The following is a 25,274-nucleotide window of genomic DNA, read 5'->3' as shown; positions in this document are numbered from 1 at the left end:
GGAAGGTCCTCAGTCTCCTCTGTGAGGGAAGCTAATTGAATGGGGACGGATGATTAACAGTAATACCTTCAAGAAACTGGTTGAAGTGACTCCAGCTGATAGTGTTTGTAGGAGGCTGGCCTGGTTTGTAGTGGGTACCAAGGGGTACTTACACTCTGTACCAGGTCCAGTTATCCCTTATTAGTGTAGAAGAGGTGTTTCTAGCATCTTAGGCTGATAGAAGGTAGCTATAGCAGAGCAGCTTAGGCTGAACTAGGAGACATGCAAAGCTCCTACTATACCACTGGTGTCATATGTACAATATCATAAGAAAACACAATACACAGATATACTAAAAATAAAGGTTCTTTATTTTTATGACAGTATGCCAAAAGTATCTCAGTGAGTACCCTCAGTATGAGGATGCCAAATATACACAAGATATATGTACACAATACCAAAAACATGCAGTAATAGCAAAAGGAAGTAATGCAAGTAGTGTAAAGTTACAATAGATTGCAATAGGAGCACATAGGTATAGGGGCAACACAAACCATATACTCCAAAAAGTGGAATGCGAACCACGAATGGACCCCAAACCTATGTGAGCTTGTAGAGGGTCGCTGGGACTGTAAGAAAACAGTGAGGGTTAGAAAAATAGCCCACCCCAAGACCCTGAAAAGTAGGTGTAAAGTGCACCTATAACCCCCAGAGAGCACAGAAGTCGTGATAGGGGGTTTCTGCAAGGAAGACCAACACCAGCAATGCAACAACAGTGGATTTCCGGACCTGAGTACCTGTGAAACAAGGGGACCAAGTCCAAGAGTCGCAACAATGTTGAGAGTGGGCAGATGCCCAGGAAATGCCAGCTGAGGGTGCAAAGAAGCTGCCACCGGGTGGTAGAAGCTGTGGATTCTGCAAGAACGAAGAGGGCTAGAAACTTCCCCTTTGGAGGATGGATGTCCCACGTCGTGAAGAAGCTTGCAGAGGTGTTCCCACGCAGAAAGACCGCAAACAAGCCTTGCTAGCTGCAAGGGTCGCGGTTTGGGTTTTTGGATGCTGCTGTGGCCCAGGAGGGACCAGGATGTCGCCACTTGGATGAGGAGACCGAGGGGGCGCCCAGCAAGTCAGGGAGCCCTCACAGAAGCAGGCAGCACCCGCAGAAGTACCCGAACAGGCACTTGGAAGAGGAGTGAACCGGAGTCCACCCGAAGTCACAAAAGGGAGTCCCACGACGCCGGGGGACAACTCAGAAGGTTGTGCACTGCAGGTTAGAGTGTCGGGGACCCAGGCTGGGCTGTGCACGAAGGAAATCCTGAAAGAGTGCGCAGGAGCCGGAGCAGCTGCAAATCACGCGGTACCCAGCAATGCAGTCTAGCTTGGGGAGGCAAGGACTTACCTCCACCAAACTTGGACTGAAGAGTCACTGGACTGTGGGAGTCACTTGGACAGAGTTGCTGAGTTCCAGGGACCACGCTCGTCGTGCTGAGGGGACCCAGAGGACCGGTGATGCAGTCTTTTGTTGCCTGCGGTTGCAGGGCGAAGATTCCGTCGTCCCACGGGAGATTTCTTCAGAGCTCCTGGTGCAAGAAGGAGGCAGGCTACCCCCAGAGCATGCACCACCAGGAAACAGGCGAGAAAGCGGCAGAATCAGCGATACAAGGTTGCAGTAGTCATCTTTGCTACTTTGTTGCGGTTTTGCAGGCGTCCTGAGCAGTCAGCGGTCGATCCTTTGGCAGAAGGTGAAGAGAGAGATGCAGAGGAACTCTGGTGAGCTCTTGCATTCGGTATCTGAAGAATTCCCCAAAGCGGAGACCCTAAATAGCCAGAAAAAGAGGTTTGGCTACCTAGGAAGGAGGATAGGCTAGTAAGAAAGGTAAGAGCCTATCAGAAGGAGTCTCTGACGTCACCTGATGGCACTGGCCACTCAGAGCAGTCCAGTGTGCCAGCAACACCCCTGTTTTCCAAGATGGCAGAGGTCTTGGGCACACTGGAGCAGCTCTGGGCACCTCCCCTGGGAGGTGCAGGTCAGGGGAGTGGTCACTCCCCTTTCCTTTGTCCAGTTTTGCGCCAGAGCAGGGCTGGGTGATCCCTAAACCGGTGTAGACTGGCTTATGCAGAGATGGGCAGCATCTGTGCCCATCAAAGCATTTCCAGAGGCTGGGGGAGGCTACTCCTCCCCAGCCTTCACACCTTTTTCCAAAGGGAGAGGGTGTGACACCCTCTCTCCGAGAAAATCCTTTGTTCTGCCTTCCTGGGCCAGGGCTGCCTGGACCCCAGGGGGGCAGAAACCTGTCTGAGGGGTTGGCAGCAGCTGCAGTGCAAACCCTGAAAAGGCAGTTTGGCAGTACCCGGGTTCTGTGCTAGAGAGCCGGGGGATCATGGAACTGTCCCCCCAATGCCAGAATGGTATTGGGGTGACAATTCCATGATCTTAGACATGTTACATGGCCATGTTCGGAGTTACCATTGTGACGCTATACATAGGTAGTGACCTATGTATAGTGCACGCGTGTAATGGTGTCCCCGCACTCACAAAGTCCGGGGAATTTGCCATGAACGATGTGGGGGCACCTTGGCTAGTGCCAGGGTGCCCTCACACTAAGTAACTTTGCACCCAACCTTCACCAGGTGAAGGTTAGACATATAAGTGACTTATAAGTTACTTAAGTGCAGTGGTAAATGGCTGTGAAATAACGTGGACGTTATTTCACTCAGGCTGCCCTGGCAGGCCTGTGTAAGAATTGTCAGATCTCCCTATGGGTGGCAAAAGAAATGCTGCAGCCCATAGGATCTCCTGGAACCCCAATACCCTGGGTACCTCAGTACCATATACTAGGGAATTATATGGGTGTACCAGTATGCCAAAGTCAATTGGTGAAATTGGTCACTAGCCTGTAAGTGACAATTTGGAAAGCAGAGAGAGCATAACCACTGAGGTTCTGATTAGCAGAGCCTCAGTGAGACAGTTAGGCATCACACAGGGAACACATACATATAGGCCACAAACTTATGAGCACTGGAGTCCTGGCTAGCAGGGTCCAAGTGACACATAACAACCATACTGACAACATAGGGTTTTCACTATGAGCACTGAGCCCTGGCTAGCAGGATCCCAGTGAGACAGTGAAAACACCCTGACATATACTCACAAACAGGCCAAAAGTGGGGGTAACAAGGCTAGAAAGAGGCTACTTTCTCACACAACCCCCTCCCAAACGAAGGACAATAAGGCTAACCTTGGCCAGTTGAGTCTTTATTGTCTAAGTGGTGATAAGTGGAGAGTAGCTCTGCAATAGATTGGTTACTCCCTTTATCATCCACTATATGGTTACTTCCCTGTGGGGATGTAAACCACCCTGTTTGAAGTTTTTTAGCTAACCAACAATGTGAAGATATATTTTCAGAGTTCCTATCAGTAAGTTTTAGTTTAGAACAGTGGGAGTTGTCCACTGGACCTATTTCTAGTGATGAGAATGCCAGACAGGGATGCTGTCTCAGTAAAGCCATAGCAGGGCAAAAACTTTGTCCATATGGCTGTAAGGCTGTAAGAGAGAACAGGGGTGCTGTTTCACTAGGGCAGGGTTGCTGTCCTAAGTGTTGTGAGGCAGTGCAGGGTTTCTGTACTAAAGTTTCTCTGGGAGGGTTGGAGGGATGCTCCATGTTAACTAAAATGGTGCTCTTTTTCTCACCAATATTAGTTATCCCACAGAGAGGTACTTCCACCTCAGGGAGTACATCTATGCCAGCTGATGATTCCCTTTGTACAGGTGCCACCCCAGGAGAGGTTTCTCCCACCACAGGAATGGTATCCTGAATGGCAGGGTGGTTAAGGGATACTGTGATACCCTTTTTACCAGTTGTTGAAGGATCCTGAGTTTTCATGCCTTTTTCTCTCCTTTGCTTTTTCATTTCAGTAGAAATGAGAGGGAACAATTCCTCAGGGATACCCAGCATGGCTGCATGGGTATAAAACTCTACCTCATCCCAACCTGAGGTCTCTAGGTCATTACCTAAGAGAAAGTCTACAGGTAAGCTAGGTGACACTACCACCTGCTTAGGGCCAGTAACTCCACCCCAACTAAGCTGAACTATAGCTAAGGGAAGAAACTTAGTGGAGTTATGGACATCAATAATCTTGTACTGTTGTCCAATGATGTGTTGTTCAGGAGGCACTAGGTTTTCAGTCACCAAAGTGATACTGGCACCTGTGTCCCTGTAGGCCTGGGCCTCAACACCATTTATTGAAACTGTCTGCCTGTACTTATCCATTGTAAGGGGACAAACAGCCAGTGTGGCAAGGCCAATGCCACTAGGTGTGACAGAAACTGTCTTGGGACTGACTACCCCAGTTTCTATGATGGACCCATAAGTGAACCCAACTACACCCTTAGTTTGACTGTTGCCAGCAGTCCCACCACTATTACCACTACTGCTAGGGGCACCAGAGTTTGATGTATTAGTGGTGGTAGGCTCAGGGGGTTTACCTGGACAGGACTTATCCCCTGGCCTATGGCCTTTATTTTTACACACAAAGCACCAAGGCGTTTTAATGTGTGTATGTTGTGAAGAAGAGGAAGAATTTGATTTTTCCCCCCCCCTGAAGAGTGTTTAGGATTTGAAGAAGGATCTTTGGTTTTACCCTTATCCTCATGCTTATCCTGAGATTTCTCACCATCTTTCTTCTTGCCATCCTTGTCACCCCCTGTATGAACATTTATGTTCACTCTTGTTCTGACCCATTTGTCTGCCTTCTTTCCCAATTCTTGGGGAGAGGTCAGATCTGAGTCCACTAGATATTGGTGTAACAAATCAGACACACAGTTATTCAGAATATGCTCTCTCAGGATTAGATTGTACAGGCTTTCATACTCAGAAACTTTACTGCCATGTAACCACCCCTCCAAGGCCTTCACTGAATAGTCAACAAAGTCTACCCAGTCTTGTGAGGACTCTTTTCTGGTTTTTCTGAACTTAATCCTGTATTGTTCAGTGGTTAAGCCAAATCCATCCAAGAGTGCATTCTTCAAAACTGTAAAATTATTGGCATCACTTTCCTTCACAGTAAGGAGCCTATCCCTACCTTTTCCACTGAAAGATAGCCATAGGATAGCAGCCCACTGCCTTTGAGGGACCCCCTGTACCATACAGGCCCTCTCAAGTGCAGCAAACCACTTGTTAATGTCATCCCCCTCCTTGTAAGGGGGATCTATCTTATGCAGATTCCTAGAATCATGTTCTCTCACAGGATTGCTATCTGGAATACTGCTGCTGCCACCATGGGGTCCAAACCCCAACCTCTGTCTCTCTTTTTCTAGGTCTAGGGATTCCCTGTATAGAGCCAGCTGTTGCTGTTTAAGCTTCAGCCTGGTCTCTTCCACTCTCAACTTATTGAGTTCCCTTTCTAACATCTTGTCATCAGGGTGGGTGGGTTGGGAATGTCTTGACACAGAAGAATGATATGAATGAACAGAGGGAGACCTGTCCCTAACAGTTGGCACCCTAACAACCTGGCCTCCAGGAACAAAAACATCCCTTCCCCTGTGATGGGAGCTTTTATTACTACCAGCATTGCTAGGTGGTCTACTAAGGGGCAGATTAGGAAGTGCACCCTCTAACACTCTTACTGGGGGCTCCCCTGAGTCAGAGTGTGAGATATCTCCTAACTTCTCAATTGAAGTGCCATCTAAGGCCTTATCATTTTCAATAAGCATGTTAGACAATAATTCTCTAGAAGGGTTCTTTCCTACTACTAAACCTCTATCAATGCAGAGACTCTTTAGGCCCTTAAAAATAATGTGGTCATAAGCTGTACTGACCAAATTAAGAGGAGTTCCTACATCAGACATGATAGAAAAAGGTTTAGGGACAGATAAAAGAGAGAAAGTTTTAGGACTTTTTAAAGAACAGGAAAAAAAACTTTTTCAACTTTTTGAAACTTTTTTGAAAGTTTAGGAGTACTTTTCAGCACTTAGCAGATAGTGTAAGAGAAGAAAAGCAAAACTTTTTGGTTAGGTGTACATACACTGAACTTGTTTTGTATATTTTTCTCTTATGAAAAGTACAATATGACAAAGTGGTAAGTAGTTGCAAGTACTTATCCCACCGCTGCACAACCAATGTAGGAGGCTGGCCTGGTTTGTAGTGGGTACCAAGGGGTACTTACACTCTGTACCATGTCCAGGTATCCCTTATTAGTGTAGAAGAGGTGTTTCTAGCAGCTTAGGCTGATAGAAGGTAGCTATAGCAGAGCAGCTTAGGCTGAACTAGGAGACATGCAAAGCTCCTACTATACCACTGGTGTCATATGCACAATATCATAAGAAAACAATACACAGATATACTAAAAATAAAGGTACTTTATTTTTATGACAATATGCCAAAAGTATCTCGGTGAGTACCCTCAGTATGAGGATGCCAAATATACACAAGATATATGTACACAATACCAAAAATATGCAGTAATAGCAAAAGGAAGTAATGCAAGTAGTGTAAAGTTACAATAGATTGCAATAGGAGCACATAGGTATAGGGGCAACACAAACCAGATTCTCCAAAAGTGGAATGCGAACCACAAATGGACCCCAAACCTATGTGAGCTTGTAGAGGGTCGCTGGGACTGTAAGAAAACAGTGAGGGTTAGAAAAATAGACCTCCCCAAGACCCTGAAAAGTAGGTGTAAAGTGCACCTATAACCCCCAGAGAGCACATAAGTCGTGATAGGTGGTTTCTGCAAGGAAGACCAACACCAGCAGTGCAACAACAGTGGATTTCCGGACCCGACTACCTGTGAAACAAGGAGACCAAGTCCAAGAGTCGCGACAATGTCGAGAGTGGGCAGATGCCCAGGAAATGCCAGCTGAGGGTGCAAAGAAGCTGCCACCGGATGGTAGAAGCTGTGGATTCTGCAAGAACGAAGAGGGCTAGAAACTTCCCCTTTGGAGGATGGATGTCCCACGTCATGAAGAAGCTTGCAGAGGTGTTCCCACGCAGAAAGACCGCAAACAAGCCTTGCTAGCTGCAAGGGTCGCGGTTAGGGTTTTTGGATGCTGCTGTGGCCCAGGAGGGACCAGGATGTCGCCACTTGGATGAGGAGACAGAGGGGGCGCCCAGCAAGTCAGGGAGCCCTCACAGAAGCAGGCAGCACCCGCAGAAGTACCCGAACAGGCACTTGGAAGAGGAGTGAACCAGAGTCCACCCGAAGACACAAAAGGGAGTCCCATGACGCCGGAGGACAACTCAGAAGGTTGTGCACTGCAGGTTAGAGTGTCGGGGACCCAGGCTGGGCTGTGCACAAAGGAAATCCTGGAAGAGTGCACAGGAGCCAGAGCAGCTGCAAATCACGCGGTACCCAGCAATGCAGTCTAGCGTGGGGAGGCAAGGACTTACCGCCACCAAACTTGGACTGAAGAGTCACTGGACTGTGGGAGTCACTTGGACAGAGTTGCTGAGTTTCAGGGCCCACGCTCGTGCTGAGGGGGGACCCAGAGGACCGGTGATGCAGTCTTTTGTTGCCTGCGGTTGCAGGGGGAAGATTCCGTCGTCCCACGGGAGATTTCTTCAGAGCTCCTGGTGCAAGAAGGAGGCAGGCTACCCCCAGAGCATGCACCACCAGGAAACAGGCGAGAAAGCGGCAGGATCAGCGATACAAGGTTGCAGTAGTCGTCTTTGCTACTTTGTTGCGGTTTTGCAGGCGTCCTGAGCAGTCAGCGGTCGATCCTTTGGCAGAAGGTGAAGAGAGAGATGCAGAGGAACTCTGGTGAGCTCTTGCATTCGGTATCTGAAGAATTCCCCAAAGCGGAGACCCTAAATAGCCAGAAAAAGAGGTTTGGCTACCTAGGAAGGAGGATAGGCTAGTAAGAAAGGTAAGAGCCTATCAGAAGGAGTCTGACGTCACCTGATGGCATTGGCCACTCAGAGCAGTCCAGTGTGCCAGCAACACCTCTGTTTCCAAGATGGCAGAGGTCTGGGGCACACTGCAGGAGCTCTGGGCACCTCCCCTGGGAGGTGCAGGTCAGGGGAGTGGTCACTCCCCTTTCCTTTGTCCAGTTTCGCGCCAGAGCAGGGCTGGGGGATCCCTAAACCGGTGTAGACTGGCTTATGCAGAGATGGGCAGCCTCTGTGCCCATCAAAGCATTTCCAGAGGCTGGGGGAGGCTACTCCTCCCCAGCCTTCACACCTATTTCCAAAGGGAGAGGGTGTGACACCCTCTCTGAGGAAATCCTTTGTTCTGCCTTCCTGAGCCAGGGCTGCCTGGACCCCAGGGGGGCAGAAACCTGTCTGAGGGGTTAGCAGCAGCTGCAGTGCAAACCCTGAAAAGGCAGTTTGGCAGTACCCGGGTTCTGTGCTAGAGACCCGGGGGATCATGGAATTGTCACCCCAATGCCAGAATGGCATTGGGGTGACAATTCCATGATCTTAGACATGTTACATGGCCATGTTCGGAGTTACCATTGTGACGCTATACATAGGTAGTGACCTATGTATAGTGCACGCGTGTAATGGTGTCCCCGCACTCACAAAGTCCGGGGAATTTGCCCTGAACGATGTGGGGGCACCTTGGCTAGTGCCAGGGTGCCCATACACTAAGTAACTTTGCACCCAACCTTCACCAGGTTAAGGTTAGACATATAGGTGACTTTTAAGTTACTTAAGTGCAGTGGTAAATGGCTGTGAAATAACGTGGACGTTATTTCACTCAGGCTGCACTGGCAGGCCTGTGTAAGAATTGTCAGATCTCCCTATGGGTGGCAAAAGAAATGCTGCAGCCCATAGGGATCTCCTGGAACCCCAATACCCTGCGTACCTCAGTACCATACACTAGGGAATTATATGGGTGTACCAGTATGCCAATGTGAATTGGTGAAATTGGTCACTAGCCTGTTAGTGACAATTTGGAAAGCAGAGAGAGCATAACCACTGAGGTTCTGGTTAGCAGAGCCTCAGTGAGACAGTTAGGCACCACACAGGGAACACATACATATAGGCCACAAACTTATGAGCACTGGGGTCCTGGCTAGCAGGGTCCCAGTGACACATAACAACCATACTGACAACATAGGGTTTTCACTATGAGCACTGGGCCCTGGCTAGCAGGATCCCAGTGAGACAGTGAAAACACCCTGACATATACTCACAAACAGGCCAAAAGTGGGGGTAACAAGGCTAGGAAGAGGCTACTTTCTCACAGTGTTCATTCTGGAATCTCCAGTCTTGTCTATATTAAGAGCTACTTATGTTCAGTAAAAATCATCCCGAGCTGCTAACACAAATTCTGAGTGTTCCAGTTGTGACCACTTCAAACATTCTTTTAGTAGCTATTGCATGCAGGATTACAGGCAGTGACAACCTCAGTGCATCAGATGCAAGGGCACCAGCAGAAATGACAAAAAAAACTTCATGAGTTTTAAAGCAGTCATATACACAATGCCCTCTGGCAACTAGAACATTGGTAAAAAGGGTCCCCAACGTACTATGAATTACCGTTTCTAGATCCTTTAAAATATTTTTTCTGCAAACATTAGTTTATCAGTACTGAAAATAGACACATTTTACTATCCTTTTTAGGTCGAGTGCAGAGGCGCTTTGACCTATTGTAAGTATTGTGGGCTTTCACCCACTCCCATAACTTAGACTCATTCGTGGGCTTGCCTTTCAAAAATCACTTGATGCAATTTGTAATTGCTTTACGCTTGTCCCGCCTTGAGGATGTTTTTGTCGTGCTTTGCAGACTGCCCCTGTTACATGGATTATTGCATGATTGCAGATATACTTCAGTGTGGGCGAACTATTTTTTTTGTCTCTCCCCTTTGTGCTGCACGGCAGCCATGGCGCTCACAGCGCAAACTGGCACAACAGAGTGAATTCGATCGGTGGTATTGGGCACTGGTCACATTGTTCAGTTACCTTATCCGAGTCATTTCTTGTGAAATTGGTAAATTCTTTACATAAAACAGAGATCCTCAAAGGAAAAGCGTCTCTATCAGCAAAGCGAGAGAGCTGATGCTACAATATTCACTGCACTTGGGAAAACTCAACCCATAATACTTTGTAGGCATTGTTTTTCACAACATTTATGCCCATAACTCAGCCTGTGGTGGTCCTAGGACAATGGGACCACCACCCAAACGTTCAGCACAACACACTTTTTCTGTCTAGGCCATCTTTGGGTCCTCACACTAGGTTAGTAGGGACTGCAAAATAACCGCTCTCACCATTCAGTGTCTTTTTAAGCATTCTTAAGGCTGGAACTTTTGTTTTCCAGCTGGGAATAGCTTGTTTTTAGGGCCTTGTTTGTAATATCATTGGTATTGGCCTGCTACCCCTGAAAATATGTAATGCACTATGCCATCTAGGGTCTACATATATGGTTACTCTGCATTATTTATTACCATTTTCTTTTTGTGTGGTTATGCCCTCGAAGGACTAACTATATAGTCACACGACCATGTTTCTTACAAATGCTGTTTTCATTGTGGTGTCCTCTAGGGGCTGTTCTAAGCATTACAGTCATATCAGCATATTCAGCTGTAGGAAAGTACCATCTTGCCTGGCATGTTACCCCCATTTTTACTGTATGTATGTTTGTTTTTGCCTATGTGTCACTGGGATCCCGCTAGTCAGGACCCCAGGGCTCATAAAATATGCCCTGTATGTGTTCCCTGTGTGGTGCCTAACTGTGTCACTGAGGCTCTGCTAACCAGAACCTCAGTGTTTATGCTCGCTCTGCTTTTAAAATTGTCACTGCAGGCTAGTGACTAATTTGACCAATTCTCATTGGCACACTGGAACAGCCTTATAATTCCCTTGTATATGGTACCTAGGTACCCAGGGTATTGGGGTTCCAGGAGATCCCTATGGGCTGCAGCATTTCTTTTGCCACCCATAGGGAGCTCAGACAATTCTTACACAGGACTGCCACTGCAGCCTGAGTGAAATAATGTCCACGTTATTTCACAGCCATTTTACACTGCACTTAAGTAACTTATAAGTCACCTATATGTCTAACCCTCACTTGGTGAAGGTTAGGTGCAAGGTTACTTAGTGTGTGGGCACCCTGGCACTAGCCAAGGTGCCCCCACATTGTTCAGGGAAAATTCCCCAGACTTTGAGAGTGCGGGGACACCATTCCACGCATGCACTACATATAGGTCAATACCTATATGTAGCGTCACCAGGGTAACTCCGAACATGGCCATGTAACATGTCTAGGATCATGGAATTGTCACCCCAATACCATTCTGGTGTTGGGGGGACAATTCCATGCATCCCCGGGTCTCCAGCACAGAGCCCGGGTACTGCCAAACTAACTTTCCGGGGTCTCCACTGCAGCTACTGCTGCTGCCAACCCCTCAGACAGGTTTCTGCCCCCTGGGGCCTGGGCAGCCTGGTCCCAGGAAGGCAGGGCAAAGGATTTCCTCTGAGAAAGGGTGTTACACCCTCTCCCTTTGGAAATAGGTGTGAAGGGCCTGGGAGGAGTAGCCTCTCCTGGCCTTTGGAAATGCTTTGAAGGGCACAGATGGTGCCCTCTCTGCATAAGCCAGCCTACACCGGTTCAGGGATTCTCCCAGCCCTGCTCTGGTGTGAAACTGGACAAAGGAAAGGGGAGTGACCACTCCCCTGATCAGCACCTCCCAGGGGAGGTGCCCAGAGCTCCTCTAGTGTGTCCCAGACCTCTGCCATCTTGGATGCAGAGGTGTGAGGGCACAATGGACAGCTCTGAGTGGCCAGTGCCAGCAGGTGATGTCAGAGACCCCTCCTGATAGGTGCTTACCTTTCTCAGTAGCCAATCCTCCTCTGTGGGCTATTTAGGGTCTCTCCTGTGGGCATCTCAGCAGATAACGAATGCAAGAGCTCACCAGAGTTCCTCTGCACTTCCCTCTTCGACTTCTGCCAAGGATCGACCGCTGACTGCTCCAGGACGCCTGCATAACCGCAACAAAGTAGCAAGAAGACTACCAGCAACATTGTAGCGCCTCATCCTGCCGGCTTTCTCGACTGTTTCCTGGCGGTGCATGCTCTGAGGGCTGTCTGCCTTCACCCTGCACTGGAAGCCAAGAAGAAATCTCCTGTGGGTCGACGGAATCTTCCCCCTGCCACCGCAGGCACCAAACTTCTGCATCACCCATCCTCTGGGTCCCGTCTCATCCTGACGAGCGTGGTCCCTGGAACACAGGAGCTGGGTCTAAGTGTCTTCGACAGTCCAGTGGCTCTTCTGTCCAAATTTGGTGGAGGTAAGTCCTTGCCTCCCCACGCCAGACAGTAATCCTGTGTACTGCGTGAACTGCAGCTGCTCAGGCTTCTGTGCACTTTTGCAAGACTTCCTTCGTGCACAGCCTAGCCCAGGTCCCCAGCACTCCATCCTGCATTGCCCAACTCGCTGAGTTGGACTCCAACGTCGTGAGACCCTCTTTTGTGACGCTGAGTCGACCGCTGTCCTCAGATCTTCTAAGTGCCTGTTCAGGTACTTCTACAGGTGCTGCCTGCTTCTGCATGGGCTCTCCGTGTTGCTGAGCACCCCCTCTGTCGCCTCCTCCAAGGGGCGACCTCCTGGTCCTTCCTCCAAAATCCTCAACCCGCGACTCTTGCAGCTAGCAAGGCTTGTTTGCGGTCTTACTGCGTGAAAACAACTCTGCATCCTCCAGCACGCTGTGGGACATCTTCTGACCAAAGGAGAAGTTCCTGGCACCTTCTGTTGTTGCAGAATCTTCGGCTTCTTCCACCCAGAGGCAGCCCTTTTGCACCTTCATCCGGGTTTTAGTGGGCTCCTGTCCCCCCCCTGGACACTTGCGTGACTCTTGGACTTGGTCCCCTTCCTTTACAGGTCCTCAGGTCCAGGAATCCCTCTTCAGTGCATTGCAGTCAGTTATTGTCTTTGCAGAATCCCCTATCTCGACTTCACTGTCTTTCTGGGGTAGTAGGGTAACTTTACTCCTACTTTTCAGGGTCTTTGGGTGGGTTATCTTGAACACCCTTAGTGTTTTCTTACACTCCCAGCAACCCTCTACACACTACACTAGGCCTGGGGTCCATTCGTGGTTCGCATTCCACTTATGGAATATATGGTTTGTGTTGCCCCTAGGCCTATATCTCCCTGGTGCATTCTATTGTGTTCTACATTGTTTGCACTACTTTTCTAACTGTTACGTACCTGATTTTGGTTTGTGTGCATATAATTTGTGTATATTACTTACCTCCTAAGGGAGTATATCTTCTGAGATACTTTTGGCATATTGTCACTAAAATAAAGTACCTTTATTTTTAGTAACTCTGAGTATTGTCTTTTCTTATGAAATAGTGCTATATGATATAAGTGGTATAGTAGGAGCTTTGCATGTCTCCTAGTTCAGCCTAAGCTGCTCTGCTATAGCTACCTCTATCAGCCTAAGCTGCTAGAACACCTCTATTCTACTAATAAGGGATAACTGGACCTGGCACAAGCTGCAAGTACCACAAGGTACCCACTATAAGCCAGGCCAGCCTCCTACATCAACTATTTGTGGTACAGAAACTTGCCTTATAATGCTTTGCAGGGCATTACTTTTACACAACATTTTTGCTTATAACTCAGCCTGTGGTGGTCCTAGGACAATGGGACACCTTCAAAACATTGACCACAATGTGCAGTTTCTGCCTTCATCATCTCTGGATCACCACACTGTTAGTGGGGACTCCAAAATAATAACCCCTCCCACCATTCAGTGTCTTTTAAGCTTTCTCATGACTAGAACTTTTGTTTTAGAGCTAAATTGTGTTTTAAAGGGCTTGTTTGTAATATCATTGCATTAGCCCTTCTAGCCCTAAAACGCCCTCCATGGGCTAAGTATATGGCTACATTGCATTACTTTCACCCGTTCTTTTTTTTCTTTTTTCTCTTCAAGGGGTTATGCCCTTTAGGGGCTAACTATATGGTTATGTGACCATGTTTCTTTCAAATTATATTCTTCTTATGGTGCCATTTAGGGGCTGTTTTGAGCATTACAGTCTAATGCCAAAACTGTATTTCTGATAAACACTTAAATTATACTTGTATATGTGTCAATAATCTCATTACAATTATGACCATAATTCAGGCCCACTTAACTTTGACTGTTTGAACACTCTTGATATGTTTGGGTGACCCATCTAGTTTATTTCTGCTCTATGGCTGTCTTGTGTCTTTTTTGGGGGAATTGTTTGCCAGTCAGCATCTCTTTTGGTGGGGTGGTGAAAGTGGTATTCAATTGGAATTAGCATGGCAGATTTAAATTAGGATGCTAAATGGTAATATTTGCATTTTTTGATGCAGATAGGGGAGGAAGGTAAACGGAAGTTCTTTGGTTATAAGCTGGGCCACTGGAATTATGTTGCAGGAAACAACAAAATTATGAGGCAGAGTTAACCAATTTATGTGGCAAGAAAAGTCCAGCTATGAATTTACAATTCCAATAGCTCTAACTCAAGCAAATGTAAGACCTCTATTGCAGTGCTAATGCTTGTTAATTTTGGAAACATGAGATTCATTTACTAAGTTGGGTTACACATAGGGCAGCTACTCACAGGAACCTGAAGTACTATCTGTAGTTCCTGAGCTACTCGTTTGAAAACTCGCCTTTAGACAGTTACTGCACTGTGACATTGAAGGAGTCTGGGGGAAAAAAAGCACTGCTAAACGACTCGCCAGAAGTTTTTATTCCCTCAGAATCGAACCACCAAAGGCTGCAGTTGCCAAACAAGCTTACCTATATGAAACACTGGAGGAAGGCGTCGAGTCTAGAAATATCTGACTAGTTTTGGTGGAGAGCAGCTAAAGCATCTATCTGCTCATAATGTTCAAAAGAATGTTTATGAAATGCAACTTCATATTTCTACCCCTGTTCAGTTGAAATCTGTATTTGGAAATTCTGACATGTGCTGGGAGAGCTGTAACGGGCACAGTGTTGCTGGTGAGGTTGTCCTGTCCTTAGGAAAGAGTTTAGCTGGTACAGAGGAATTCTTGAACATTGAATTGCAGTGCGATCCGTTGGTGCGTTTCTTGGGTAATAGTGAAGGAGCTCTCATCCCTGAGGGGTAGTTTATTATCTCATTTGTTTTTGGCACCCAAATTCATCCCGTATGGCGGTCAAAGATGTGGAGAACATATGTGATGGAAAAGTACATTACCAAAAACAGCAGTGTATTGTGAAATGGTAGATGTGTCCATGCTGATTCATCAGTCGGGAGTGTGATGCAGGGTATATATCTTTACTTCAAATCCAGTGGATTGTTTTTTTTTTCCCTTGAATATATGTGATGTAATAACTTGGACCAAGTGTTTTGCTAATATTCTTCATGTATGACTGTCTTTGTGCTTGAGTAAACTTCTACATAAAGTTGTTTAAAAAAAAAAAAAGTTAAATGCCCACTTTATTTCAATACAACCTGGGAAGGTTAACATTTTTTGAGAGGATAGCACTTCTTGACTGCCCATCAAAACGACAATTTCCTGGTTCCTCTTGTGAAGAAGCTGGAAGGCCACTGTGACATTGACCAACCCAATTTAGACCAAGCTGGCTTATGTAATTTGTGTTTTATAACTGCAATGTGCTTTACCTATCACTGTAATGCTTATTCCGACGTTACCATTGTGTGTACAGTCCCGCATTTGTGACTGAAAAGGTGATACACTAGCCAGTTCGTTTACTTCATAATTTCTGATTGTTGACTCCAAGTCTTCACAGCCACAACATCTGTCAGATTTTCCATCTGTTGCTTCTCTTTGCGTAGATGTAGACACATATACCATAAATTGTAGGCTGTTGGCCCTTTACCCTTCCTCCCCCCACACCTGTACACAGTTCTTTAATTTATTCATCACTAATGTAAATGTTTTGTGTGTGAGGAGTGAACATTGTTGCGTTTGCACAAAAGTACAGGATGCTGGTGTTCAGATTAGGGCTGGCTGATATTCAGAAAGTAAGTCAATATGGTGGAGGTACTGTTAGGTAAAATCTGTTCGTGACTAGTACCTGTGGTAACAAAACTTGGCATGTTCTTGTCTGTCTATGTATTTGTGGAATTGAGAGGTAGCAGAATTTATTGTAAGATGTTCCAAGTTGTTAAGAGGTAGTCAGTATAAGCATCATCTGCTATATTGTTAAATTTTATAATTGGCATTTCCATAAATGTGAAATTCCTCTTACCTGTGGCTAACGAGCCAGGAGTGTCATGGAAGGTTTCATCTCCTGCGGGCTGAGACCAAGAATACAAATTCTTCAGTGTTACAACCTTTAACTCTCACCTCACCCCGCCTTCAGTTCCGTTATACTTCAGCAAAGGACCGACGAGCTGGTGTGGAAGCAGCAGTTTCAAACGCTAGCTATTAAAATGCGAGCACCCGAGGCTACTAGAGTTAGTCTGATTTGGTTTCACTAGGCTTCATGCTAACCAGCTTCCATTGTTGCACTGCGCTTTTTAGCTGCACTGAAGAAACCAGCTTCTGTGCAGATATTACTAGTATTTAGATACTGAGGTCAGGCGTCGTTGGATCATTGCTGAGTGCCAGTTTCAGTTATTAAAATAGCTAGTTGACACGTGGGTGCTAGAAGTTCACAAGTTATCTGCTTGATTGTTTACATGACTGCATGTCTGTCTTCAAAAGGTGTGAGGAGGGAAGACGCTATTGTACACAGTCATTTCTCTGAGTTGCATGCAAATATATGTGATTGATCTGTTGAGTACTTAAGTTCAGTGTAGCTTTTCAGACGGAGACCGATTAATGGTGGTGTATTGTAACTAAAGGGCTTGTAGGCCTGTTGGAATATTTTTTCAATGAAATAATTCCCCTAAAACAGACTACTCTCAGGTGCAAAACAAAAGTTCCAGCCATGAGGGAACTTAAAAAGACACTGAATGGTGGGAGGGGTTATTATTTTGGGGACCTCACTAACCTAGTGTGGGGGCCCAGAGTTGACCTAGGCAGAAATAGTGCGTCATGCTGAACATTTTGGTGGTGGTCCCATTGTCCTAGGACCACCACAGACTGAGTTATTTGCAAACATGTTTTGAACAAAGAATGCCCTGCAAAGCATTACAGGGCGTGTTTGAGTGCTGCAAATATTGTAGTATGTTGACCGCAGTGCTCAGAACAGCCCCTAGACAACATCTCAATAAAACTAGCATTTGTTAAGAAACAGTCATGTAAACATATATTTCGCCCCTAGAGGCCATAACCACATGAAAACAGAATGGCAGAAAGTATTGCAGTGTAACTGTATACTTAGCCCCCAGAGGGCGTACTGCATTACACATTTTCACGGCTAGCAGGCCTACTACAATGACATCACAAACAAGGCCTTTGAAACAGAAACTACTTTCAGCTGTAAAACGAAATTTCCAGCCATGAGAGCTTAGAAAGACACTGATGAGAGGGGTTATTATTTTGGGGTCCCCACTAACCTTGTGTGGGGGGGGACCCACAGTTGACCTAGGCAGAAAGAATGTGTTGTGCTGAACGTTTTGGTGGTGGTCCTGTGTCCTATGACCACCACAGGCTGAGTTAAGGGGGGAAATGATTTGAAAAAAGGAATTCCCTGCAAAGTATTCTGGGGTGAGTTTCCACGAGTGCAGTGACGATTGTAGTATTGTCTCTCATGCTGTGCCGAGCAAGCCTCTTTGAGGATTTCTGTTTTTTTTTTGTTTTATTACGTAAAGCATTTATCAGTTACAACTGTTTTTTATAAAAACTATGGAGTGTGAACGGAAGAGCCAAACAAAATTACTCTGATTAGGTAACCGTTTGAACAATGTGACAGCGCACTTTCTGCGCTGTGAGGGCCATGGAGCATGAAAGGGAGAGACAAAAGAAAAAGATAGTTCGCCCACGCTAAAGTATATCGGCAGCCGTCCAAAAATCCTTGTAACTGGGTCAGTCTACAAGGCATTAACAAAATGGCCCCCAGGCGAGACAAACGTAAAGCAGTTACCAATGCCATCAGGGGATTTTTGACAGGCAAGCCAACAAACGAGTGAAAGTGATGGGCATGGTTAAAAGCCTTCAGAATACTTACAACAGGTCGAAAAGTAATTTGAGCGCTCGACATAAAAATGTTGTGGGGGTCTTCAGTAGAATTAGAAGCAAGCTTGTGAGGCAGAAGTTGATATATTTAATCTTATAAGTTTACTGTGCTCAAATATATTCCACCTCATTGTATTTGGCATGTTAGAATGACAGACTCGCTGGACAATATATTGATCTCACTGTCTAAATATGTGAATAGTGTAGTGTACTCAGAGCATTGAGCATGACTAGATATATTGACACATCTGAAAATGTACAATAAAACTGAAGTAAAAGCCAGAATGTAACGGTTTACTGTGCTTCAAAAGATGAACAGTAATGTTGGCTTGAAATTTGAGGGTGTGCTTTAAGATTAATTCTCAATAACTTTATTTTCCTATTGTTTCAGGGTGCGGATAAGACCGTGAAAGGCCCGGATGGACTTAATGCCTATGAAGCAGCTGATAATCAGGCAATCAAAGCCCTCCTCCAGTGATCGGATGGTGGACCGCTACATTTCAGATGCCTCTCTGGCAGTGGTTCATACTACTGCCTCTGTCTCTCACTCTCTGTATCTGCCAGCATCTTCAGCTCAAACTTATTGGGGGGTCAAAAAGCAGGAGGGGATTCCATATCACGGAGACAGCTCACCTGGGAAAGGAATTGCTTGGAGAGGGAAATCACATTTTCTATAAATTGTTCCTCCAAAGGTAGTGGAATAAACTGCTCCCAAAGCTGCTCCCTTGGAAACCTTCAGGCTGGCTTGAATAATTGGTTTTGTTGGGAGTCTCTTTAAATGAAGTCCCATTGAGTCTGCAGTTGTGTGCACTCAGGGCAAAGGCCTATCACAGCTGCTGCCCTGCCTCATAATGACCCTGATAATATGGCTTGCTGGACTGTGACTGATAGGAGACTCCCTCCGCCAATTCCCCGGGCCATCAGCCAGAACCGTTTGAACTTTTTTTTTTAAAGTCTACTAACAACTAGCTGTTCAGAGTACCACTGGACTGCATGCCACCCCCACAACAATTGTCTCTTAAAGGGTACACTAACCACTAAAGACCATCTTCCATCACTTGACTTCTGATCGAGAACGGAGGAGTTGGAAAACTTGTAGCAAATGAGATTTTCCACTCATCCCTCAAAGTTGTGTGCAAACCCACAGACCAAAGTATAACTGCCCTGTTATAGTTCCTGATGTAAACCTTCGTCCCATGACCTCTTTGGGCAAGTATGGTAGAGGTCTCATTGCCGCCTCTTTCATTCCCTTTCTTAACTATCCCTCACCAGTACCTTCTTTAGAGAGACTTTTGAACTATTACTGGAGGCCCATTTAGTTCAAGACTCTTGGGTTCCATTTTCATGCACAGTGTCCAACATGAGCATAACTAATTATGGAATGATTAAAGCAATTTGTGAAAATAAATGGAAAGGTGTCCATTCTGTAGTCCTGCTCATTGTATTACAAACCATTGTTCAATAATGCAAACTAGTTCTATAAGGAAGCCTGGTTAATGGCTGAGCAGTGTAATCAAAGAAGTTTGTTCTGTGAAGTCTTAGGCACCCCGAACCAAACCAGGAACTCCCAGATCGTCTGATATGACTCATTTGGTATTCGTGTGGCCTAATCTCTTTAGAAGACTAGTTACAGACTCAGCAAGCACACCCGAACACTTCCCTTTTAGTTAGCTAGTTATTGCAGAGCACAGCGTCTAGCTTTTTAGTTAGCGAAGCAATTGTGGCAGTGTCTTGTGGCTGCTAGTCTGACCTGGCAAATCCTAGAGAGTGCATTCACTGTTTTGTTTTCTTCAATGTAAAGTTCTCTTGACAGAAATCTCCATTCTCCTCTTGAACATGTCCGTACATGCCACGTCTGTGACGTCACTGCTTTCTTTTCTTTTAACAATGTTTAGGACTTTGCAAGTTGCTTGATATAAGCCTTTGTGTAGCTTTTTGTATTAAAAGCATCTGAATGTACCTCCGATACTAAGTGGCCTTAGTTTGCAGTGTGAAGGAATCCACCAGGCTATGTATCGACTTGTACGTCTACCTTAAAAACGAAGTAGCAAGTGGTAGGGGAGATCAGTTGTGAATGCCTACTCCCGGGTGGCTTCCTCTGCCCACGGAAGCCACAAGAAGAGATGACGGTACAACGGTTGTAGGCACAGCCATGGTAATGCAGACAAACGTAGGAAGGCGAACTCTTATGTTCATGTTTGCCCTGGACACAACAAATGTCTTATGACTGAGCGATTTCAGATCATCTGTGGTGCATTTTAGACTAAAACACTGATGGTGTTGCCAACATTTAGCAAAGAATTTGCAACACTTGGCAAATGACCCCTGCTTTTTGCAGGTGTGAGGTTGCTGGCCAAGTATGCATTATGCTCACTTGTTCTTTCCCCAGGCTATTTAGCACCAATATGACAGGTTATTTTTTAACAGCATGAGGAAACCAAGAACGTTCTGAGCAGACACAGGGGGCAGCAAATTAGCTGCTAAGGCCGGACCGTCCATAGTCTTGCTACTCACCTGACCCTTTTGTACCCTGCTTCCTAGTCTCCCCAAACATCAGGCACCATCATTAAAATAATGTGAACTAGCTCTTGCAATTCGGTTTTTAGTTTTTGTATTTTTTGGGTTCCTTGCTATTTAAGGGAAAAAAGCCTTGTAGTTCATTCCATTTTCATATAATCTGAAGATGCTTTTTTCAGCAGATATCGATTTATCCATTAATGTACACCAACCAGTGCCTGCATTTCGACTTGCGCAACCTTTAGCAACGCGCACCTTCTGTGGGTCATTGAAAGTCCGCTTTCCAGCCCAACTGCTGTCCGTTTATGCTTTTGGACCAGCAGGTTCCGAGGAAAAGAATGTATTCACTTTCTACCACTTGCACAAATATTCCTGCTTTGAAGTAGATGTTTATCCAGTGATTACCCAGCCTCGCTAAATTGTTTCCAGTATCCTACACTGTGCAAGACTTGCTTACTATTCTAGAGTCCAAATACTTAAACATGTATTGGAAAGTACAAAATAGTAGGAGCAGAAACTCCATGTCTTCGTATCACGTAAGAAATGAGGTTAATCACCAAACAAAAAGCAAAATATTGAGCCTGCACCACACATTCCAAAATGTGGTCATTGTTAGTGTATGAATCCGGAACGACAATGCTTTCTTTCATTAGTCAGAATTAACATGGTTGGTTGATTATTTTACAATCCACATCTCTGTGCCATGACAATGAGACTTTTCACCTGAAGCTCTCCCGTCTGTTGGGCGCCCTGACAGCATGGAAGAGATGAAACCATTGTCCTTCATTCTGTTTGGTTGGGCTGTATTTTTTTTTTTTTTTTGGTTAACCTTTTTTGGGGTGAGGTGGTATTGTTATTCCCCAATTTGGCTTGGTATTTTACGCATGGAAGCCCCTTTCAAAGGAAACGACTCTATTATTTTAGGCAAGGGAAGGGAACCTTCCTTCTGTACAGTTTGCAACTTCTTTTCATGAACGTTAGCACTTATGTTGTTTTTTTCTTAGTCGTTTAACTTTTTGGGCTCTCATAAACGGGAAGAGGCTGTGACTTTCTCCTGCACTTAAAATATAGTTTTAATAGTTCATTCATCGTTTTTTTCATCCATAAACTTCCTCCCTACTTGAATACCCTTCCCATATTCATAGGCATGTCTTATAAGCCCCCATCTTTTCTGGTGTCTTTTCTTGAGTGGCCTCTCTCTCCTGGCCTTCGACTACGTGTACTTGTGTTCAACAGGGGAAGGGCTGTACATTCCTGTACTGTTTAAAAAGCACGTGCAGATGGATTTCCAAACTTGATCATAAGTCTTCACAGGAAAATGCAGACCTTTTTATCATCAAGGCACATTTCAATACGTTTGTAAAGGTTGGAGAGGGCCTGGTTCTTCGAATGGCATTATAAACTAGGGCAGGGAATAGGTGTGGCCATGGTGGATTCCGGATTCAGTTCCTTATCATGAAGTGTTTTGATAGTCATTGCTGGGGTTGAGGGTCTTTATTTTAGGCAGTAGTCCCCTGTCACTTACGCTGTGCAAAACCCTACATGGTTTATGTAGAAACAAAATAAGTTTCTGATTATTCTGCAGGACGGATTCTTACGAAATATTACTGTACCACGTCCAAACCCAAAGACTTGGTGTCAGGCCTTAGTTCTAACTGCCTTTTGCTTGGCAAAAATGCATCTGCAAAAAAAAAGTGGGATCGCTGCTTCTTGATTGGCCGATACTGCGTCAAGGCCTTCTTGTGGGTGTATGAAAGACAGTACAAAGTATAACACATGCAGGTAGCTTGCGACAATCAGTTCTGTAGCCTTTTCTGCCAGTTCTCCTGGTATTTGAAAGGGCTTTTTGTAGAACTGCTTTTCTAAGACATGCTCACCTTTAGAAAGAAGGGCAGGCTGTCTGTCAACCTTCTAGTGGGCAGACTGTCAAGGAACTTGATGTGTACAACATGGCGGCTGGGGCTACCATGTATAAAACTTATTTTTTAGGTTAGTAATGCCTGGACATTTTTGTCACTATTTAGAAATGCCAGCCTGATTTTAAGGTACCCTTGATCGTGTTTGCTTCTTGTTCTTGCGTTCCTTTGGTTGAGACTTTCCCATGTTGTATCATCAGTTTGGAAAAGGAAAGTAGGCCTTGGAAAGAAATCTTCACACTCCTCCAGTCGCAGTACGAAGCCCTCTCGTCCAGTCTCCATGGTGCTCTCATCCTTTCTCCGTATCCTCAGCAGAGAAAGCAGCCTCTTAAAGGATGGACAGTGTGGTGTCATTGTTCTTGGTTAAGAAATTGCAGTGTTTTGCATGTAATTGTACATTACAACAAATAATTCTTAATTATGCTTTCTAAAAGGATAATCGACTGTGACATTTCTGCTAGCAGTAACAGAGGGACAAGAGAAGAGCTTTGAGCATTGCCTGTTTTGAACTTAATTTCTAACTATGTACCTGTTTAACACCGTTTGGTTTATCTCCTGTATTTTCCGAATCAGATTGTGGAGCAGAATTTGTATTTTTCAGTTTTCATTTGCAAGATCAAATGGAATAAACTTGAATTGTGCTAAAACCAGAAGAGTCCAGTGTTTCATTAATCATTCTTGCATAACCTTTTTTTTTTATTTTTATAAATAACTTTTATTGATTTTTGCAAAAGAAAGAAAACCATGATACAAACATCAAAACACGATGCCAACGGGCACCCAACATTGGTCGAACCTGTGATCCCAGACAGCACTAATATTAGAGATGACATGTTGTTCAGGTGCCTATTGCGGTCTCCCATTTCCCCCATATCCTATTGTATTTATCCGGACATCCTCTAGCCTCATATACAAGTTTTTCACTCTGTGCGCACCAATCCACTCCCCGTCTCCATTTAGCCAGTGATGGGGCACTCTTGGCCTTCCAGTTTGCCACTATATCCCTCTTAGCCACTAAGCACGCCACCCCGAGGAAGATTCGATCCGGTCTCCTTAGTTCGGTGTCACCCATGATCCCAAGAAGGAGGGGCAAAGGCTCTCTTTCTATATTCTCCTGCAACACCTCAGAAACCTCCCCCAAGACAGCTCCCCAATAGGCTACCATGGCCGGGCATGTCCATACCATGTGAAAGAAGTCGGCTGTGGGATTTCTGCAGCGGGGGCACTCCGCAGTGGGGCGGAGGCCCGCTCTGTGTAGTTTGTCGGGTGTGAGGAATGCTGTGTGCAAAAAAAAAGTTTGTATCAGTCTAAGACGGGTAGCAATCGCCAGGGCACGCGGGGCCATTAGCGCCTCACTCCATTCCACCTCTTCCATGGGGCCCACCCACCCCTCCCATCTCTGGCGAAGCACCCCCAGGGAACCCGAGGTGCCGGAGACCAGGGTGCGATATATCTGGGAAACACCCCCCTTGCCCAAGCTCCCCATCAATGCCTTGGCCTCCATGGGGCTGCACTCGGGTATGGTTTCTCCCACTCGGATATGTACTGATAAGGCATGTCGGAGCTGGAGGCATCTGTGGAACTGTCTTATTTAATAAAAAGTTTTTCTGGAGATCTTCAAAGGATTGTATGTGTGACCCATTCCAGACATCGCCTAGTGTGGAGATGCCAATGTTATCCCAATTCTGAAACCCCTCCAGGCCCGCCACCTCCACCAATTGCCTCCCCTGCCACATTGGGGTCTGTTGGGTAAGACGGCCCCACCACCCTGTCGATTTTTGAGCCGTCCGCCATCCCTGCAGAACCACCTTGGTCACGTCCGGGATGTCTCGAGAGATCGGACCTCCATAAAGGGTGTCCCAAATCCGTGGGTATCCCATTGTTTGGAGCTCCAGTCGGTATGCCGGATCTGTCCACCCACCCCCCATCCAGTCCTTAATTACAAGTATTTGTGACGCGAGGTGGTAGTAATGGATATTAGACATGCCCAAACCTCCATCATACACATCTCTCTGGCAGGTTTTGAGTGCTAACCGTGAGCGGGCTCCGCTCCATATAAATTGGCGTGCCAATGAGTCCATTTCCCCAAACCATTTCCTAGGAATGGGATGGGGAAAATTTTGCAGGAGATAGAGGAGCCTAGGGAGGATCATCATCTTGTAGAGCGCTATTCTACCAAGCAGGTTAAGAGGGAGTGTCCTCCAGTGTAGGAGATCGCTTCTAATTTTCCTGGTTAACGGTGTAACATTAAGTTCCCATGTCAACTCTGGGAGAAGTGAAATAAATATTCCCAGGTATTTAAAGCTGTTTCTTCGCACTGGAATATTCCGCTGCCAGTCCACACAGTCTCCGGAGCGGTGTAGGGGGACCAACAGGGACTTGGCGGGATTCAGGATCAACCCCGAGGCTTCTGCGAAAAGGCTCAGGATCTCTAGCACGCGGGGGCCACTTTTAGCCGGGTTGGAGAGATATAGGAGGACATCATCTGCGTATAGCGCCACACGGTCCTCTGCGCAAGCGGGCCAGGACCAGCCTTCGATCAGGGGATCTCCTCGCAGCAGTATCGCAAGAGGCTCTATCATTAATGCGAAGAGCAATGGGGATAGCGGGCAACCCTGCCGGGTTCCGCGGCCAATAGGGAACAGGTCGGAGACCACTCCATTCACCCGGACTCGAGCTGTCGGTTTGGAATACAGGAGTCTCACTAGGCCTCGGAATTTGGGGCCGAGTCCATTTTTCTGCAGGACCAATTCAAGGTAGGACCAATCCACTGTATCAAAGGCTTTTTCAAAGTCCAGTAAGAGTAATGCCAAGGGTGTGTGTGACAG

The 25,274-nt window shown here is 46.1% G+C and overlaps 1 protein-coding gene across 1 annotated transcript in view; it reads left to right on the top strand.

Moving 5' to 3' along the window:
• MTPN (myotrophin) overlaps nt 1-23,093 on the top strand; it is a 237,953-nt gene extending 214,860 nt beyond the window's left edge. Inside the window, exon 4 of the mRNA XM_069227959.1 lies at nt 18,405-23,093. Within this exon, the coding sequence (XP_069084060.1) occupies nt 18,405-18,491 (87 nt within the window). The 3' untranslated portion in view covers nt 18,492-23,093. The remainder of the gene's footprint in view (nt 1-18,404) is intronic.
• The last annotated feature ends 2,181 nt before the right edge of the window (nt 23,094-25,274 follow it).

Source organism: Pleurodeles waltl, chromosome 4_1 (genome assembly GCF_031143425.1).
Source record: "Pleurodeles waltl isolate 20211129_DDA chromosome 4_1, aPleWal1.hap1.20221129, whole genome shotgun sequence".
NCBI lineage: Eukaryota > Metazoa > Chordata > Amphibia > Caudata > Salamandridae > Pleurodeles > Pleurodeles waltl.
This window is presented reverse-complemented; position numbering and strand designations above follow the sequence as displayed.